This window comes from Gavialis gangeticus, unplaced genomic scaffold, assembly GCF_001723915.1.
Source record: "Gavialis gangeticus isolate Ggan-Ray unplaced genomic scaffold, GavGan_comp1, whole genome shotgun sequence".
Lineage (NCBI taxonomy): Eukaryota > Metazoa > Chordata > Crocodylia > Gavialidae > Gavialis > Gavialis gangeticus.
In genome coordinates, this window is record NW_017728996.1 from 8965499 (window position 1) to 8986420 (window position 20922).

Genomic DNA, 20922 nt, shown 5'->3' on the forward strand with positions numbered 1-20922 from the left:
CCCCCCCGACCAGCTGGTGAGCTCAAGGCTCACTGCTCATGCAGAGCCCTGGCAGGAGCCGGCACTGCCCGGACAGCGAGCTCAGAGCTCTTCCACATGTGCAGCCCAACCAAGATAGGGTTGTGGGGGGCCCTACCCCCACATCCCATTCCTGGATCCACTACTGGGTGCATCTTCTGTAGCACAGTCATACTGGTAATGAAGCAAGAGTGTTTTGCTGAATAACCAACCCAGTGCCATCCCAGCTGAACGCCTTCCTGACACACAGCCTTCTTTTCCTGTTCAGGTTTGCAATCAAATGTGTATCCGGGGCTCAGCCTGGTTTAGAGACATTTTAGCCTTGCACTCGAAATAATGAGGACCTCTGGTTGTTATCATTAGAAAATCGGCTGCGATGGGATCATCGGTTCAGCCGCCAAAGAGGATCGCTGTGGGATCTGCAGCGGTGATGGCAAAACCTGCAAAGTGGTGAAAGGCGATTTCAATCACACCAAGGGAATGGGTGAGTAGCATCAAGCCGGATTTCCACAGAGCGGGGTGTTCTCCTTAGATCTCACCTGCCTGGCATCCCGGGGCTAAACGAGGTACCCATAACTCCCGTCCCTTAGAGGCGTTGGCTGTTCGTGCCATTCTGCTTCTGCGGACAGTAATGTAGTTGGAGAACCCAAGTCGTGCCTATTACCTCCATGGCGATTCTGTAATGTTTTTAGGCTGATCTTTCCAACAGCTGGATTTGTGTTGCTGGGATAAATCTGAGAATGAATCCATGTAGAGATGCGTGAGAATAAGCAAATCTTTATGTAAGCTTATTGCTTTATGTCTTTAATTTTAATTAGTAATTTTAGTCATTTTAATGATCTGATAAGAAGAGTTTCTGCCAGGATCCAGTCCTGCTGGACATTAAGCTGCTCCCGAGAGGGGGAGCGGCAGAACGGTACAGGGTGCTATACAAAGCCATTTGCAGTTTCAGGTCCTTTAACTGCTTTCCTTTGAGTTAAAACAAGTGAGTTTGTAGTTGGAAGTCTGTCTGCCGGCTCTTCCCAGACCCAGAGATCAGCTGTTGTGTCATTTGAAGTGCAAGAAAACGGGCCGTTCATTCCATATTAATTATTAACATAAAAGAAGTGGGGAAATCCTGCTTAATTAAAATGCCTTCTCTGGGAGGGGCAATTGCTTTCAGCGGTTTGAGCGTTCCTGTCTATGGTCCAGATGATCTTGTATGCTCAGAATATCTTAATGATGGCAGCTGACACCTCTCTCCACATTTGAGGGACAGGGAGCCAGGGGCTCCCCTACCACTTTCTGGACTTCCTTTTGGCAATTGCATTGTCAGGCCAGTCTCCTGCCTGCTTTCCAGGCTGCATTTATTACTGCCCAGTGCTAAATGTCCCATTTAGCTTCCAGGCACGTGGGGCCATGAGTTTGCCTTGTAGTGATGCCTTCATTTTGTTAGCATACTTTAAGAGTCAGGCCTGAGACCACATCACAAATATTGCACCCTCCTTTGCAGCTGGAAAAGAAGAGACCTGAAGTAGCTATCCCAGACATGCAGTGTCTGTAATCAGGAACGTGCGCTACATCACTAAATTTGTGCTGAGGCCAGCACTGAAACGGCTCCATCTTCTGCAAAAATTCCCCTACAATTATTTGGGTATCAACAAATTTATACTTATTTCCCTGTCACACTGTTTCTCCAAGGTTTTGCAGGAACTGGCAAAAAAAAAAAAAGAATCTTGGTCATTTTAATTGGAAAAGCTGGTTTCTATTTCTCTAGTGTTGTAAATACGTGCATCTCAAATGTGCATACCTGCCAACATGGGTGTACCTCAGATGCGTCTGAAGGGAAAGCTCCCTTTTGTCATTCACAATCAGTATCACCATGAAACGTCATGCACCAAAAAGCCACAGCCTAGATAAATAACGATCTGCTAGATCCCAGTCCCCGTTTCTGAAGTGACACGTGCCTGTTTTCAGCTGGACAGGCAGCTCTCAATGACTTTATCTCAGGGGCGACAGGTAGAAATTGAAATCCCCTGTTGTTTGTCAACCAGCTGAGTATAGAGTGGATTCACCCATCTCTGTGATCACAATAGGAAGGAAAGGCTGAATCACTAAAATTACAGCCTTTGGGTATTTATTACGCCTTCATAGTTTATGGAATATCCAAGGAGCAGAAATGGTTGCCTTTTGTATTTTCACAATTGCAAATGTTTCTGTACAAATCTATAGGTTGATAAGATCACACGTTTGTTCAGCCAGTGCTCTGTCTTAGGAGGTGCTGTAGTTGTGTTGTTTTTCTCGCGGGGTGGGGAGGGGAACTGTATTACATTTTAGTGTGAAAATAGCCAGAAACAGTAAGAGCTTTGATGGGGCCAAAAACGTATTTTCTTGGTTAGAGATTATTTTTGTTTGCGCTTTTGGAAACTGCTTCTTTACTCAGAGCGCCTAAAATTGTTGAAACTGAAAGAACGCCCTGATTCTTAAATGTTTTGCTGCTCATGCTCGCCCTTCTTTTCCCTTTCTCTCAGCGCAGACAATGAAAATTGCCTTTTGGTTTAGTATGATTCCAGGCCCCAGTTGTGCAAAAGTTGAATGCCATGTGAGTTAGTCCCGTTGATTTCCACACCCACGTAAATGTTTTGCAGAATCAGGCAGACGAGGTTCTTTGGGTGAATCTGATACCTTTTCTTAGGCCGACTTAAATAGTTGGAAAACAAATTGCAGAATCAGAGCCTTCATCAGTTTCTCTTTCTGAACCTGATGAGTTGGCCCAAAGCTACAGGGTTTGGATTTCAGACACCCCAAGGGAACATGTATTTGGCTAAGGGAAAATGGGCTTTTTTTTTTAATTAGATGCTTAATAAATGTTTGTTAAAAAAAATAAGATTTTACAGCATCTAAATTTGGGGCCAGATGTAGCAAACAACGTGGAATAAGGACAGCAAAGATCATACCCTGAGTGTTGAAATGGCTACACAAGTGAATGGTGGACTGCCATTGTGTGCTGCCATCAAGACCAAGTATCCGTGCAACACTGAGACTCTGCGAGCTATGAAGCGCTGCTATCCGTTCAGAGAACCGCGTCACAGCGCTGGGGTCACATCCTGCAGCTGCTCTCTCCGCGGATCGCTGTTGTCTGCAGAGTCAGCCCCTGTATGTCCTGTGATTGCTCACCAAGCCCTATTCCTGGGACTGAACCCCTGTCCCCTCCTTTCTGTTTCTCAGTAACCAGTAGTCACTGTAAGAAGGTTTCCACGTGTGTGATGACAAAGGCAAAGGCTGTTCCCAAGTGTTTCTCATGTAAGGTGCCCAAATGTGTGTAGTGTCAGCGGGCAGATGTTTGGTGTTGGTTTTCTGTCCTGCTCCTCCTCTGGCTGGACTGGGTGTGGACTCTGTAGCATCTAAAAAGCCATGGATAAACTTCAAGGCCTTTTACTGTTCAGCTCAACTTGCTGAATTCAACACAAGGGTCCCTCTTTATATACTGACAGAAACCCAACCATTCGTGTATCAAGCATCACGCCTCTGCCAGCCCGTCTGTAGTGTCTCGGAGGGGTGTTCATGGGTTTGTTCTGCATGCCTGATGCCTTTCTCAGTACAGTGCCTTTTCTAAAGACCATCTCTGTCCCTCTGCCGTCATTCCCAAGGACAGGTAGAGCACCGATAAATGGGACAGGTACCTGGCTAGTGTAAATTTGGAAGCGCAAGGACCCCTGACAGTTTACCATGATTTTCTTCTTATGACATCCCCATCCAGACTTGGGACCACCCTGAGACTGCTTAGAGACCTGCTATCCGAGGCACTATTTCTTTTTTCTTGCCTGCATCTGTATTAATTTTCTTGGCCAGGTGAGGCTTTTCATTGATGGCCTTTGTCCCACAACCCAAAAGAATCCAGTTGCTTGTTTGGCTTTAAATTTAAGTCAGCCCTCTAATAGCAGAAAAGAAGCAAATCAGCTCTGCAGATTGCTGGAGCAATAGCTTTCTGGAGAAAACTGCACTTCATTAATAGCTTCCCGTTTAAATATACTGAAAAAAATCCAAAACGTTTTACCAGTATTTTTACCCTTTGCTGCAGTGCCTCTGCAGAAGAAGGAAAAAAAGGAAATGCGATGAGGCTAAAGTTCTGGAAAGAAGCAGTTTTCTTCTAATCCTGCTAATCGCATAAACCTGTGGATACTGAGGACAGGACAGAAGCACTGAGCACCATGAACAGCTTTGTGGGCTTTAGAGCAGGCTGCGCTTAAGAGGAGTCAGCACAATACCGATGTGACACTCAATAGCAATGCCAGCAGGCTATGAAATGTATCCATGGCTTCACAAAGAAATGATTGTCATCCAGGCCCTTTGTCCCATGGCTAGAAGCGAACAGTAGTGGATTACTAATTGTTGAGGACCTTTGTGGATATCACTGGCACCACTGACACTAATTAAAGGCCATGGGGACCGATGATAAGAGCAAACACATGCAGCAGCTCTTTTGTTCTGACGGCTATGTCTGCATGATCCTGTAGCAATGCAGGTGAGCAAAATTGTCCCAGTGTTGACCCTGAATAGAGCAAAATTAAAGTTGGAGCAGTTCTGCCACACTTCTATTGCTACAGAGTCGTGCAGATGTAACAGCTGCTTCCTTCCAGCTTGTATCGACATCCTTTGATAACAATGCAATTATTACCGCTGTCTCTGCTCAGGCTGCCCCTGTCTTTGGTGTCTCTCTACAGAGAATGAGACCCTGGGGCAGTAGGGCTGGGTGTATGCTATCCCTGTTCAGCAGAGAAGTAGGGAGCCCACTCTCCATGGCCATCTGCTTCAGTAAGAGACTTTTTATGATTTGGCTTATAAGGCGGGCATACCGGCTTTGCCCCACCAAACTGTGATATGTGTCAAGGGGGGAAGATATGAGGCATCTTGCCCAGAGATCACCACCTTCAGCCATGGGATAATGTCCCCGTCACCTGAGAGTTTATCCATCAGTATGATGCAGCCTAGCAGACCCATTTGATAGTAGTTCATTGCCACGCTAAAATTCACGCTAACTTTCTTTTCTTTCTGGACGTTGTTAACTGTGCCTAACAAAGGGATCTCCTATGCGAGCTTGCTTTCCTCTCACAAATCTCTCCAACTTTCACATGAAGATACAGTAGCCATTATACACACATTAATCTGCTTGATGACAAAGCCATCTCTTTGTTCTGGTGTCTCTCCTAATACAAGTTACACCATATAATTTGTATCTAGGATTCGCTTCAATCATGGCGTTACATTCCTGAGACACTGATGTAATGCAGATTATCCAGAGAGATTGTTGCATGCCAAAATAACTGTTCCTAAGGTGGAGTACAGTACATATAGCTCTATAAATTACCAACTAATGAAGTTCTCCTGTTGTACTTTTGAAGCTTCATCTTGAAAGCCTGAGTTATGGATGAAATTACTCGAAATGTAGCCTGATGGTTGCCAAACCTCACCAGCATTTAAGCAGCTCCCCCATTTAAACAGAGTTTTAACCCACACTTGCAAACGACAGCGTTGCAAGCAATTATCCTAACACCAGGCCTACCTTTGAGAATCTCTTAAATCAGGACCAGCACTGAATCTAGTTTTGGGCTGACTACCTGACACCTGATAATCTTTCTGGCAATCTGCAGTTACAATTTAAAGAAAATGTTCATTCCAAAAGAAAAACAAAAGGAAGAGAGATGTTTTGCCTGATATCAGGGATATCCCTTGAGCCACAGTATGTTACTGGCTCACAAGCTGGGGCTGGAGTAGTGGTATCTATTGGAGCTTGTGGTGAATTTGCATGTGTGATGCATGTAGGGCATTTGCAATAGGAATTGGCCACTAATGTATGCAATATTGCTGGGATTTGCAACTTAGAGCTTCAGGAGCTTTCTATGGGACATGCCTGAGAAATATATTGCATCCCCTTGAAAGGACAATTCAAATTCATACCGGCATGTAGGGGCTTAGAGTTCTGCTTTGTTCACGGAAGGAAAACAGAAAGTCAGCAGTCAGTCCTGTGCCATACATCACAGTGAGCGAGTACAGTGTGTTTCTTCTTATTCAGGAGCTGCAAATACAACCCCTGGTGCCATCAGGCAGGATTCAAACTTACATGCAGAGAAATATCTGGTAGAGGACCAAATTAAACAATCTCCCAAACGAAAGGCCTATTAATAGCTTCAGCTCGGCTATTTGCCATTTTTGAGAAGTCAAGCACAAGGCAGTGCTTCCCCGTGGTGTTTTACGGTGCCACAGCGGTGAAATAAGAGTATGTTTGTGGCATCAGCAAAACCTGAAGAGCTTCAAGAGTCAAGAGCCAAAGCCCTTCCACGTTGCTAGGAGTCCTTCAACAGATTTTAGTATTTCATTTGGATTAGGAGCTTAGCTCTGTGCGTTTCTGATTCGGTGCACAATTTGCAAAAAGCCAGGGTGAATACATTGACAGATACCGAGAACTTGGGCATGTTCCAAAGCGGCTTCCTAGCGGTGGTGGCCTGGTGTTTCCGAACCAATTTGCAGCGAGGGCCTGCCGTTCAGCACTCCTCGCCGTGCGTTTCCACCTGACAGTAATTCCCGGTTGGGCTTGTGGGCAGATGCATGGGGTGTGGTGAGAGAGAGCTGACATTTTAGAACGAGCTGCTCTGAATGTAATTTAGTATCTCAACCAACAAAAAGAAAAAACCCAACTCCTGGCAGTACGCAGGGTAATGTCCGCCATCTGTTTGCTTTGATTTTCATGGATTGCGTTCTCTCCGTGGAAGCCAAACCTTAAAGGTGTGGTCGTTCCTGACAGACCGTGCTTTGTAATTAGCAGAATGCCAAATTCATCAGTCTGGCCCAAGCACTGGGACTCTGCTCGCTGGCCTGCTGCCGCTTTCTTTTTGTTTTTCCTGCATGGGAGGATGTCCCGTTTGGGAGGTAACCCAAGGAGAAGCAAACAAGTTTTTGCCTGGGTTGGGACTAGAGAGGCAAGCAAGAAAAGGTGCAAAATGGCAATCCACAGGTAACAGCCCAGGGTTGCAGGTGATGCCAGCAGACAAAATCAGCTCCCTACTCAATATGCCTTGCAAAGCCCAGGTGAGTCTCAGTAAGGGTGAAGTGATCAGCCCTGCCCTGCCTCACCTTTCCATTCCCACCACCACCCCATTTTACCGCTTTCCGCAGTGTGGGGCTTGCCAAGTCCGCCAGCGCAGCCTTTCTTTTGCCTGTTTCCCCTCCGATACGTAGCAAACCCATGGCAGGTCATTTGTATTTCCCCTTAAAATAAGCCAGCTTGAGCGATTCTCCGGCATCAAGGGCTCTTTCTCTAGGGTGCCGTCTTGTTTTCAGAAAGGGGCCCAGCTAATTACGCTATTTAAAACAAACCAAACACGGAAGGTAAAGCTAATTACTTATGGTTTAAAAGAAGTAGTGGGGAGGGAGAGAGGAAAAAAAACCCCATGGGAAGAGCCAAGCTCCACACTGAGAAATGAACTGGGTGGCCAATTAGAGGGGATCAATCATAGTCTTAACAAGATTAGTGTCAGTGACACAGGCCCAGCTCCTGGGCTTTGAATCAGACCTTAATGCTCTTCAGCCTTTGCTTTAAAGGTATTGCTACCACCCCGTGGAACATGTGTAATCCCAGATGGCCCTGGCGTGTTTCTGCATTGGCTTCTCTGATCCCGCCGTACAGATGGAGCCTAGGTTACGTTTCCCGTTAACTTCAAGAGCCACCTGACAGCTTTTGTGATGCTGCAGTCTGCCTGCAATCAAAAGCAGCCTAACCAGACCCGAGCATTGCAGACGGGAGGGCACGTTGCTTTTCAGTCTGATAGCTGCAGCCCCTTTGGGTTCAGGACCATTGGAACTGGAAGTGTACGGGGTCGCTCTAAATTACCCCCCAACTCATCTTATTACAGCAGTGTATCACTGACTATTTAATGACCAACGGTCTGTAGGCTTGCATATTTGACACTGGCTGTAATAAAAAAGTTTGCTCTTCCTTTATTATTTCAATTAATATAGGTCCAAGCCTCGGCGGTGGAAGCAGAATGTAGAAGTGAATGGCCCCAAAATTCAGTCAAGGCTGCCACTAAATTACACCTTTGCAGTGAGGAGGTTTTAGGAACAATAAATTATTCAAAGCATCATCAAGCAGGCAGCTTTTTTGATATGAAAAATAGTTAAAAATTAATGGTAGCCCTTGCATAATTAAACATTAAACCCCAATGAGAGGGGAAAAAAGCCCCTGCCAAATGTCATAAAAATAAAATCCAATACTTTCTGTAACAATACAATGGGATTCTGTAGAAAAGTCTTAAGAATGTAGGAGGTCAGAAGCTCAGTGGGTTTAAATGGACAGAGTTCATGGATTTGGCGTGTAGGATTTAATGGTGAATGAGATCAGCCTTGTAGGGTTTTTCAACCACCCAATAGTATTAAATCCCAGCTGTAGAAAATTGCTTGATTTAAGGGGAAGGAGGTCACCGTCCAGTAAATCGCAAAGGCCTAACATGCAAATGAAAATAAATATATTCCTACCAGCCCTCAACCTTGCCTCCTGCCGTTTAGTTAAGAACCCCTCCTCCTAGTTTCCCTTAAGTGCATGGATTAAAATGCAGGCTTTAATGCAAAGCAATCACTTTTTTTAGGTAAAATCATCAAACACAAATGTCATTTCAGAGGCCCGCCAGCTGCCTTCCCATGATGTGCATACAGCATTGCTGCTGGCAATCTCTTTTTTTTGCTTCAGCTTCTAGAAGGTGCCTGACATATTCCAGCCAATGCCACACACGAGCAGCAAACAGTGCACAAGAAGCACGTGTAATTAGGCGCAAGCACAACCCGTAGCAATCACAGCTGAGGAGCGCACACGTCTTTTTCCCCCCTCCTCAGGCCGCGGCGATTAGTCACAGCAGTGCAAGTCCCAGCATTGAAACTTTGCTGCCAAAACAGTTACTGCATTTGAAGTGTTTCCCATCCACAAGACATGAAAATGAGTTGGGGTTTTATTTTGTGCCAAGGAGATACTAAATTACTGGATGCCTCTGATTGCGTGTGAGATACTCTCATCCATGTGTCCTTTTGTTGCCCTAGGTTATATCGAAGCAGCTGTGATCCCCGCGGGTGCTCGCCGGATCCGAGTGGTGGAGGATAAACCTGCTCACAGCTTTCTGGGTAAAACAGAAAGAAAAAAAAATTTTTGCTTCTAAACTCAGCTTTTGCTTGTATTTTGCCAGCTCTTCTCATTGTGATAGAGAGGAGCAGGATCCTTGTTTCCAGGAATCAGCTGTTGTGTTTCTTCTTGCAGTTTTTCACCATTTCTTTGGTTCGGTTTAGGGGTGGTTGCTAGCACGTATGTTTATAGGGTGCGGGGTAGTCCTGAAGGGATCACAAGAGTCCTTGGGATGCACTTGACTCTAGCTTGGGACACAGAAGATGCCAAATGACATGCAACACAACAGGGCAGGGCAAGGAGTAAAAAAAGAATGAAACAGCGGCAGGAACACCAGTAGAAGGAGCATAGCACCCAGTTCAAACTAGAATTGAACTGGGACTTTGTAGAGTATACCCCTGTCATCCTCTAGTACTACATTTTCCTTTCATTTTACACCCAATCCCTGACACTGGTTCAAGTCCGAGATCAGCTGTTTGCAGCCATCAATCTATTGCTTATATTGTTCTGAATTTCCCGTAGAAGCTGAAGGAACAGAAATAATGGGGTTAATCCTTGGCCGTTCTGTTGATCGTGGTAGGATTGCCCCCCATGGAAACAGAAAGAGGTTCTGGCCCTGGGTTAGTACTTCCATACTGTAGTTTAGGCCACTGTGGATCAGAGGATACCAGCAAGTTTGTTATGGTCTTACTGACCTCTTGAATTAGGGATTTGACAGTATGGATCATTACCTGGAAATGCCTTTAGCTATGTGTCACCATGGTATCCTTTCATCTCACCAACTTTAAGGGACTCCCTCTCTGGGGTGATCTGAAGAGAAGACAAACTGCTATTATTCTCATGTCAAGCGCCTTACCCAAGTTCCCACAGTGAGCTTGGGGTGGAGCAGGGAATTAAACCCAGGCTTTCTATGTCTGAGCAGGCCCCTTACTCGGCAGACCAAGCTTCCCGTGTAAAACCAATTCAGGTTCGTGACCATATGAACTCCACCATGTACTGCCATAGTCAGGGGGGTAGGATGCTAGAACCTGGATCATTTGTATCTGAGTGAGTCTCTGAATTCACAGTCAGTTGCCAAATATACAAATGAGCTGTTTGCTGTGGTTTTTTACTCCAAAGGACACTGCTTCTCCAATCAGCTGGAGCTTGGCAGAGACCTGATGGAGCTGATTGGAAAAAACCACATCAAATGGCTAGAGCACCTTGATGGTCCTATGCAGATGTTTGCTGGGGCTCTGTATGCACCCAGTTACTTCGCACGCCCCCATCTTCACCATGGGGTCAGGTACCTAACCCTGCAAACAGATGGGTCCTACCACATCTTCTCTTCATCTCTTCTGTGTTATGCTGTGCTGCAGTTCCACCTTGTAAGACAGGATACAGGAAAATTACAAGTTGCCTGGTTGGCCCCTGGCAAACGTTACATTTATCACATGTTCCATGCAAATATCGTGCAGCCACATTGCTGTTTCAATGAGCAATTTCTTTGTGGCTGATCCACCATTTTTGCCCAGGGATCAACTGGTTTAACATCTGACATGTTATGGTTTTGTCACATCTTTCCTTCCTTTTCATGTCCTCGTGACAAGGCATTTAGCAGAATTCACAGTTTTGTTGGAAGCTGATAGGACCCTGCTGTGAGCATTTCTGCTAAAGGCCTCGAACTTGCGATTTCTGGGCTCTCAACTATGTGCCTTAGTGGCAACCACCCCAGACCCCATTTTCTCACATGATACTTTCATGTAATGCACAACAAATGAACATCTGCCAGGAGCCTTTCAAGCGTAAAAGTCCCAGTGGGATCAACATGAGACTTTTGTTGCCATTGAGAAGCAGGTATACCTCCTGCCCCTTTTGCTTTCTAAATATCTACCATTTTAAATGGCTCCCATCATCCTCATATCTGTGGGCCTTGCTGAGGCCTCAGTATTATAGCCTTCCACACAAAAACATACCCAGCCAAGGCAAGGTAGGACTGGTATTTGCTTACAGCTTCCACCATGTGGAGCTTCTTCACCATGGTGGCTTTTCTTGCCCACCAGTCGGTCCCCTTTCGCATCCATCTGGGTCATCTTGGTCCTCTTTCTGCCAGGGGCAGGGGGTCGGACACGATGATCTGTTGTGGTCCCCTCCGACTCTCCAATCTATGAATCTATGAATCTCTTGCAACATGAGCTCTTCAGACCTGATTCTCATTCCCACATGCACCTGCCTCATAACCCTCTTCTTCTTAGTGGCCTATAGGAGCTCGTTAGCCTCAAATACCTGGATACTGCTTAAGAGCCTTGGCACGCTGATTGGATCTTAGGCTTTCTGTCCTATTGCTGCTATTTTTTCTGCATCAGAGGAAAGCATCAGCACTGGGCAAGACCTCCCATCAAGGGTGCTTCCCCTTGGCTATCATGCCACTTTTTTGTCTGATGGTGGACCACACGCCACATGCTGAAGCAACAGAGGGTGAACCTGCCCACTCCTTACCTCTAGGTTCAAAGCCTGGCATCTGAACCCCCTGTTCCTTGGTAGGAAGCATGTGTTGGAGCTCCTGTTATTTCTGCTAACAGCGCAGCCAGTGCTCTGGAAGCAGCATCCGCCTACACAGATGTTTGACATAGCAAAGCAGTGGTGAAACAATGAGAGCCAGTGTTACCTTGAGTTTTGCAAAGACTCTGCTTCTGGGAGCCAGCCTTTGTGTTTGTCTTGGTGGGAGCCACGTCGAGCGCTTCTCAGGGGGCTCGGGCTTTATCAGATGCAGTGTCGTTACTGAGAAGCTTGCCTTGGATGTGGGGAGCTCAGGCCTGCTCTCTGTTGCAAGGATGTAACTCTGTGGCTTGCATGGGTATAACTCCACTGTGTGTTGCGTGAATAGATTTGGCTATAATTGAGAGCAACGTTTGACCCTATGTGCGTGTGCCCCACCTAAGGCTTAGGCATACAGTTCAGCTCAAATGAGATGGACCCTCGTGCAGATCTTCATTCCACGCTTGCACCAAATCAGTGTGAGCTGCTTAACAATCCCAGGATCGTTTTTTCTCTCTCATTGTCTCTATAATTCTGCCCCTTTCCACCTGGTAAAAGAAAGGCTGAAACACCCCAGCACCAGGATCTTGCTGTGGTACTGTTACTGCTAGCCCAGTCATGCACAATATTTAAAATATCTGGGCATTTAAGTAAGGGCCAAGAGAGTTTCTCCCACCTGCAGTGCTTGTTAGTCATCTGGCTTCATGGAAGTCCCCCAATATTATTTCAGCTCAAAGTTCATGGCTGGTAGCCAGAAAGACCTGCTTGTGCCTTCCAAAACGCTCTCTTTCTCATGACACCAGCCACAGAAAACTATGCAGTGTCCTGTTATCCTAAGCCTCAGGATATCAACAGTGAGCCTTTGGCCAGATAGACAAGATATCTGGGAAATCAGATTCCACCCGCTGTGATTTCAGTAAGGCACGAGGGATGCACTTGCATTTTAACACAGGGCCTAAGCTTGGAAAGATTCCCCCTTTTAATAACACTTGTGAAATTTAGCCCAATGAATCCCTGCTTCCAACCAGGCCTGGGTATAGCACTTTGGAAATGAACTCAATGTAATTTGAAATCTTTATTGCATTTGCTGGGAGCAGTTCCTGAAGAATTTCCTCCCACCCCCTCACCCACATTCAGCCCACGCTGGCTGACTTAGCTGGCTTTAATACTTAAAAACCACCTTGAACAGGAAACGCCTCTGCAGTCTGTGTCCACGGGCTGGGAAGTGAGTCGGGGGAACTCTGAGTGGAAATAAAAGTTTGACTGGATGCCAGGTTTAGATATAGGCTGATTGGTAGGTTCCTGTCCCCTAGCCTAAGAGTAAAAGAACAGTTAAAGGAGTTTAGTTTGGTTTTATTTCTTAATTTTCTACTGTACAAGTTTGAGCCAGAGAGCAGAGATGCAAGATAAAAAAAAATACCTGATACCTCCAGAAGAAAGTCATGTCTCATTGGCAGTCTGTCCTGGCTGCTCAGTGTTAACCATTTCTGTAGGCTTTCTACTCCTGAAGAGTTCACAGCGTAGGACAGACAAAATATGAGCTGTCAGACATGGGTTCCTGATCAGGAACAGTAGCTTCGGCTATTGCTTGGACAGCCCTAGTGCAAGGTGAAGGCCCTGGAGGAGTTGGGTAGTAGTAAGTAGCCAGAAGGTGCATGTCCCATTGCACAGTGCAGTGGTTATTGCCGGGACAGCCCCAGTGCAAGACAAAGACCCTGGAGGAGTTGGGTAGCCAGAAGGTGCATATCCCATTGCACAGTGCAGTGAAGTGGTTTTTACCGGGACAGCCCCAGTGCAAAGTGAAGACCCCAGAGGAGTTGGGTGGTAGTAAGTACCCAGAAGGTGCATGACCCATTGCACAGTGCACTCTGCTGCCTTTGTGCTGCTAGATGACAGCTCCTTTAGAGGAGAGGAGAATTCTCGCTTGGAGTAAAGCTGGAAGAGCTGGCTTCACATCCAGCCATCCTTCCAGCCACACGGGTGTAGGGGTGAAGAAGAGAAGGAGTTATGCCACTCCAGCTTGCAGAGGCCCTACCATCTTGTGAGGTAACCCACCTGCTACTCTAGTTTAAACAGAAGGCCGGGCTGCCGGAGAGCTAGACTTTCCTCCCTGATTGATTGTGTTCATTCAAATTCAAACAGTTCCTGGCAGAAAAAAGAACCTGTCCCTAGGCTCTGTTTGCAGCTTTGCTGCTGATCCATTTGGGTGGCCTTTTTCCTCGCTCTGTGCCTCAGTTTGCCTATAAAAGCAGAGTAAAGTTGCTTATTCGATGCTCTTGTTAACCCCCTCCCCCCAGGGTCTTTTGCAAGAGTAGGAGTGCTTGCCTCAGACACCGAGTAAGGAGCTGTTTCCCAGCAGATGTAGTTGCATCCTACCCGGGACTTTTACTGGATGGACACTTGGTCGCGTTCTGGGTTGTCCTGCGCCCATGAAATGCTCGTCCCAACATGCTGCAGAGGTGGCTTCACCGTTGTGGGGAACAAAGCAGCCTCCTCACAACCTGCTGTGGCTCTGGACGGTTTTCAATCAACAATCAAGGGCTTCTTGTCTTTTTTTTTTTTAACAATCAAACAAGTCACAAACTGTCTTGTGGTGCCATTAATACCAGGGCAGTCACACTACTCAAATCTGTGCGTAGAAGGGACCATTCCTATGAGACTCTCCCTGTCTGAGTTGAGGAAGTTTATGGGGCCAGAGGCCCCGAGCTAATGCCATTAGGACCCCCGACATCCTCATGGTACTCTCTTGCTTTCTCCTGCAGTCGGGGCGATCTCACCTCTCGGTTCTCAAAGCACGCTCCTTAGTAGTACCCACGTCACGTGTTACCTGAGTCTTTGGCCACCTCAGGTGAGGAAGATCATTAACGAACGGTCCCCTGTGCTTATACACATGCTTCACGCTTGCTTAAAACCCACTGAGAAAAAAGGCCAGTCCTGCAGTTGGTGGGAAGTTTATGTCCTGCCCTCCAAACTTATTAAAGAATAATACAGAATGTAATGACAGCCCAAGGGAGTGTGGAAGCTGGCCAGGGCTTATCCAAAGCCCGGTTAAGCCCACAGGAACTTTTCCATCAACTTGACAGAGTCCTAGGCCAGTCCCATCCCCCGTTCCCCCTACACATTCATTTAATTAGAAGCAAGGTTCATATTTTTTAACTGCGAGTTAATAAACTGGGTCTTCAACCTTTCAGGTTAAGCAAACACTTTATTAAAGAACAGATTGGTCAGGAGGTCTAGTTAACCTTGAAAACAGAAAGCTGTACCCGGGTGCTGAGAAAACACCCGCAGGCAACTGTCCCCATCATCCATGGTACGTGAATCTTCACAGGGAAGGCAGCCTGGATTTTTCTTTCTGCAAGATCAGGATTCGGCTCTGTGACTTGCAGCACTTTTGTCTTCATCACCAAACCTTACCAAATAGCCCCTCACTTTTACAATGAGTGTGCAAATGAGAAAATGAATATGCAAAGCTCCCTGTGTATGGAGCCATCCCTCAAGCAAGGGAAAGCTGAGACAGCGGCTGCACGTGCCGCAGCTCTTTCCAAGGGGAAGTGGGTGAAATTGCAGATATCTTTGCTTCTAAATTAGTAGAGTTGCCTTCCACACTTTCTGTGCTAGGATCTTTCTTGCTTTTTTCCCTACTGGGCTGTTTTCAAGGGGAGATATTTTTACCCCCTGAAGTCAGAACACACAACCTCCCCCTGATTTCAGCTGGATTTACACCAATGAAAATGAGGTGGGATTGGGTCCTTATTGTGCTGTAGCTTATTTTCAAGTGCTGGAGTCCTGGTGGTTTGCACCTCTATCCAGCAGCCTGATGTAGACCCAGCAATTTCAAGGAGAGGACTTCAGTTGACTTTGGGTGTTTTCTGAAGGCCCAAGATAATGACCTGGATCCCCATATCTAACCATGGTGCATTGCACCTAAGCATGTGTAGGCACCAACCTGGGCCCAACATTACTCAGTGGAGCTTATTCAATGGAGTGAGAATCAGCATCTCATACTCCTTCATAGTTTGTGGTCCTGCCTAAAACATCCCAAGCAAAGCTGATGTTCACAAGCTGTGTAGACACACCCCAGCAGGTGGAAATGTGTCCATGGCAAGGATCTAGACTGGCACAAATGTTAACATCAACAAGATTTTGAAAGGGTTCTTGGTGTGCCAGCCTTGCCTGCCGCCTGTTGTGCCTGCCCATCTTGTCCTGGTTCCATCAAGCCCACAAGCAGCCAAGATTTGTCTTGCCTTTGTCCCCAAATCTGAGAGCAGACAAAGCATCAAGCTACATCCTGCAGTGGGAGAGCTGCCTTTCCGTCTCCCGAACCCAGGGAGCACCTGTGACCAAGAAGGCCTCTGAAGAGCAGCCGTAGGGCTGTACTGCATGGTGCCAGCTGCCACTGTGCTCAGGATCAGCCAGAACATGATGTTGTCCCAACACCCATTAGACCCTTATACCACAGGGCATGATCAAAGGTGTCTTACAGCCAGTTCCCACCCTTTGCATTCAAAGCACTTGGGTGACAGCCACACGAAAGGCGAGTCAAGGACTCTATCCAACACCAGCAGAACGCAAGTGCCTGTAATCTCAGCAAAATTACTCTTAGACCCTTGAGGTCTTGGAGCCTAGAGAGGTTTCATTAGCTTTCTGCCAGGGAAGATTTAGGAAATATCTTTCAGACGTTAATTTTTGGGGCGTGGAGGAGGGGAATTAAAACTAATAATAATTCAGAAAACCGTATTATCACTGATAGGAGAGATTAGAGTTAAATGAATCATTAAGGTTCTGCACATATTATATACAGATTTAAACAAGAACCTTTGGCCCAAACTGCTAAGCTGTCATACTTCAATCAGGTACAGAACAGATAACACTGTGCAAGTTTTGCCCGTGTCTCTCCAAAATATCAGATGACTGCATGCTGACGCACATTTGATATGCACACACCAACACACATGGTCTTCACATTTCAAATGTGACTTGGTGGTGCTAGTAACATTTGAAGATCGGTACAGGAAGAATGATGTAAATCTAAGTCACCATGTACTAATTCATGCTCTCTGTTTACTGTTTGCCATTCACTCAGCTTGGATGAGAAAAAATGAGCTAGTAAGTGTCTTTCTTCCTCTGGTCAGAAACCAGTCGCTTTTGCTTGATGGTTCTTGTGCATTGGCAAGATGCTGCAGTCCTTCAGTGTTACGTTTAAACCTAAATTCAAACCCTTTGAAAGCCAAAGAAAAACGCTTGAATAATTTGAGCCGCTTTACAATTTGGGGTATAAGTGTTATGTGATAACATGCTTTTAGTGTGGGTCCCAAAATGCATTTGGTAAGGAATAGATTGGTGCCCATGCATTGTACTGCTGACTGCCAGAGACTTGCTTAGGGAGCGTACGCTCCCCAGTATAAGTAGGTGTTGCACAGTCAAATCGCTTTGCAAGTTCTTTGCTTTTCATTTGCAGAAGGCATGGCACAATTTTTCATTTTCCCTTGAATTCCTGGGCAGTGGGAAGGGAAGGGAGGCAGAGACGACGCCTCAGTGGCCAGAAGCCAGAGGACTTGAATTCTTTAGAAAGCAGATCCTAATAAGTCTAAGGTGGTAAAACTCTGGGCAGTGCCAGTTTATGTGACATTCATCTTCGTAAGAGCAATGTTAAGGTGATCAGAGATCCTTCGTACCCTTGTCACTACTCACCTAAATCAGTAATACTGTTATTTTTCCTTTAAACTCCCCTCTGTAACTAGACTACTGCCTCTCGCAGTGGCCTAGGGGTTGAATGGCAGTGGCCTGTCTTTTCATGATGGATTTGCTTTCATTTCCTTCTGTGCTGTTTGATTCTTTCTAGCTTTAAAAGATTCCAGTAAGAGATCCATTAACAGTGACTGGAAAATTGAGCTTCCCGGCGAGTTTCAGATCGCAGGCACTACCGTCCGCTACGTCCGAAGGGGGCTGTGGGAGAAAATCTCAGCCAAAGGACCAACTAAAATACCACTGCATTTGATGGTAACTTTATGTTCTTTCTTTGTGTTTCTTAAGCGATGCAACAATAGAGGCCGTAAAGCCCAGCTCCAAGTTAAACTATAATTTTTGCTTCCTCCCCACCCAGAGGTATTCTGTTGTCTCCCCCTTATTCCCCTGTCCCCCCTCCCTCGATTTCTTTTGCAGGGTTTCAGGGGCTGCTTGTGAAAGTCAGTGCCTGTGTAACACTGAAACTTAGTTTGTGTCAACAGGCAGGCTCCATAGAAAGCTTCACGCTAATCTCCAGAGGAGGTTGAATCTATGATATACATCAGACAGTGAGACACAAAACATTGTCTTGGGTGCAGTTTTCCAAGGGCCTTTGTTTTCTATGCAGATGCCCGGTGGCTCCTGGAAAAATATGTTGGCCAAACAGCTGAGTCAGCTTATGCCAAGTATGTTGCAGTGTTTGAATGTCATTTTTGCTCATACATATCATAAAACATGCAAGTTCAGTGAGTGTGCAAAACCTGTGCCGTTTTTGGCCCTGGATGATGCCTGGGTTTTACATTTCCTGTGATATTTTTTAAAGATTTAAGTGTTGCTGCAGTTGTCTGCTCAGTCCTTCTGTTAGCCAACCTCGCTATTTTATAAGCATAGCCAAATGAGTCAAGAGGCCTCAGGGCTCAGAAGAGCAGGATGCTTTTCCCAGCTCTGTCCCTGACTTACCATGTAACTTGGGGAACGTCACTTCATGGGGTTTTTTTAATTCCATTTCTACCCCTGTAAAATGGAGACGATAGTATTTGACTCGCACAGATGTTAATAAATGAGCATTTGCAAAATGTTCTGCGCCTCTGGAATGGCAGCCTTCATAAGCGCCCAGTTTGCTCTGCTTCCTGTAATTTCTGTTTTCTGCCCACTTACATTTTTCTCTGTGCTGTGTCTTATCTCTATGAGTTTTTGCCTCCCCTTCTCACCAAAACTGTCTTTAGACACAGCTAAGAGTTAAACGTCTCATAGTGTTTCCTCACCTGGACTTTTAGGGTTCCCCTTGAAACTGCTGTCACCACTCCAGCTTTCGCTGTATAAGCTTTCCATTGCGCTGTTTCAAAAGCTCAGATGCACGGTAGAGTTTCCCTTGAAGACAACCCCACGAACGACATGGTGTTCCTAGTAGGACTTTCATGCAAGGGAGCGTTAGCATCATCGTTTCCGTTTACCAAAGGGCTTTAGGGACTTACTCAAAGATACCTATGAGGCCAGCTGCAAAACTGGAACTCAAACTTTTAACATGTGCTCCAACGTGGTCTGAACGTGTCGGAGCAAACTCAATTAACTGAGTCTGCTGGAGCATTTTAATCGGTATGCTTCAGTGTGCTGCAGCGTTTCATACATTCAGCAATCCTGGGTTTCAAAATGGCAATGGGGGCGTTTTAACTAAAGCTCATCAAATGGGCATTAGTTAAAGTGCCCCCGCCACCATTTTGAAACGTGGGGACACTGAGCACATGAGACACTGTGGGCATTTTAATTAGGGCAGCTCCCGAGAGCCCCTCTAATACAAATGTACCCTCCACCCCACCCCCCGAATACGTGTATAGGTGCCCAAAGAGACTATTCCCCATGTACCCAGAAGTGCATGTTCTAGTTACTCTGTTAGGGGCTTTGGAAACTCAGATGTCCATGATGGTTGCTTCAGTATTAAGGATGTCAGCTGAACAGTTCAGCTGAGATCCAGAGCTTCCCCCTGAAAACAAGCCTTTCACACTATATGGATAGAGGAACATGCCCAGGTTTGGCTATGGAAAAATGTTGCATAAGGTTTCTGTGCTTGTGCTAGATCTGAATATCCCAAGGCTTGGTGTGGCTGTGGTAAATGTGCATGTATTTTTTTTTTCAATGGAAGCAATCCCCGCACTCCCTGCAGGAAAACAATTAGATGAGAGGTCCCATGACAGTGAATTTTCTCCACCAAAGCCATTCATTACCATACAAACTGGCATTTTCCTGTAGATCTGAAGAGAAGTGAGGTTCCTTCCTCCCTCCTGGAAGAGCTTTATAAACTGGAGAGAGGCTATTATCAGCCATTGAAACAAACATGCGGACCAAAGTCATTGGGAGAGTAATAAACACAGCTCATTTGAACCAGCATGTCATTTATTTGAAGCTCTTTCCTCAAGTCCAATATTAATCCTTTCCTTGAAACAGGATAGCGGTTTTAATTCTTTCAACACAAGAACGAGGAGGACACTTGCCAGTTACCTCCAAATAGAAAACCGTTGTCCAAACAATGGCGGAGCACACTTGACTGACAAACAGCCAGAAGCCTCGCTCAATCCATTGTGACCTGCATTTGAAACCAATTATACATACACACACAAATTATACGTGGCTACAAAATTGCATGAAATTGGTTTCATATGGGACCTTAAATTCACCAGTCTCTTTTCCCCCATATTGAGATAATAAGGATGTCTTTTAAGGAGCTGTTTTTTAATACTTGAATGCTTGGGGCGTTTCTCCAAATGCATTACTGTAAGTATATTTCTTGGATGGATGGCTGTTTGTGTAGCTAGGCCTGCAGGAGACCTCCTCTTGGCAGCAGTGGAAAACCGAACATTTGCAGGGCACAGAGCAGCGTTAAACCTGACTGCTTCCTTTATTTGGTAGAAGGAGCTGCTTGTATCTCATGGGCTGCACTCAAGGCTGGGAGGGATCTGAGTTCTCAGTGAATCGTCTAACATCTGGGATTCTGCGGGGCAACCATCCCTCTTCAAATTTATCGTGACGATCGTCTGGTTCGCAGCAGCCTTCGCGTTGTATTTGGGTGCGGATTAATGGAACGCCCTCAGACCAAGAGCAGAAATTTTCCTGTTTCCCACATCTTACAGCAGAGACTTTCCCTGCCGGATCCTGTGCTGTGCAGAACAGCCTCCAAGCTGCCAGCCTCACCATGCATTGCACAGATACACAGGATGTCCGCTGTTGCAAGTCAAGCCCAAATGTTCAGCCCATATAGGTTTTCTGCACTACTGACTTACTGGATAGGGTAATTTTCCCATGCCTTAGGAGGTTGGAGTTGACAGCCTACCTTTCTGAATAATTGCCTAGCTGCTAGTGAGGTGACTGTGTAACATTAATTGTATGCAAGGGAGCCGTCTGTTGGTGTCATGTTTTTACTGAAATCAAACTATGCAAGTTGTGCTGTGTGTGTGTGTGTGTGTGTGTGTGTGTGTGTGTGTGTGTGTGTGTGTATGTATGTATATGTGTGTGCATGTATATGT

General features: G+C 46.0%; 1 protein-coding gene across 1 annotated transcript in view; it reads left to right on the top strand.

The window, feature by feature from the left end:
* ADAMTS17 (ADAM metallopeptidase with thrombospondin type 1 motif 17) overlaps nucleotides 1–20922 on the top strand; it is a gene marked incomplete at its 5' end in the record, with an annotated part of 298045 nt that overhangs the window by 202462 nt on the left and 74661 nt on the right. Inside the window, 4 exons of the mRNA XM_019503813.1 lie at nucleotides 382–502; nucleotides 3226–3300; nucleotides 9085–9165; nucleotides 17523–17680. Coding sequence (XP_019359358.1) covers nucleotides 382–502; nucleotides 3226–3300; nucleotides 9085–9165; nucleotides 17523–17680 — 435 coding nt within the window. The remainder of the gene's footprint in view (nucleotides 1–381; nucleotides 503–3225; nucleotides 3301–9084; nucleotides 9166–17522; nucleotides 17681–20922) is intronic.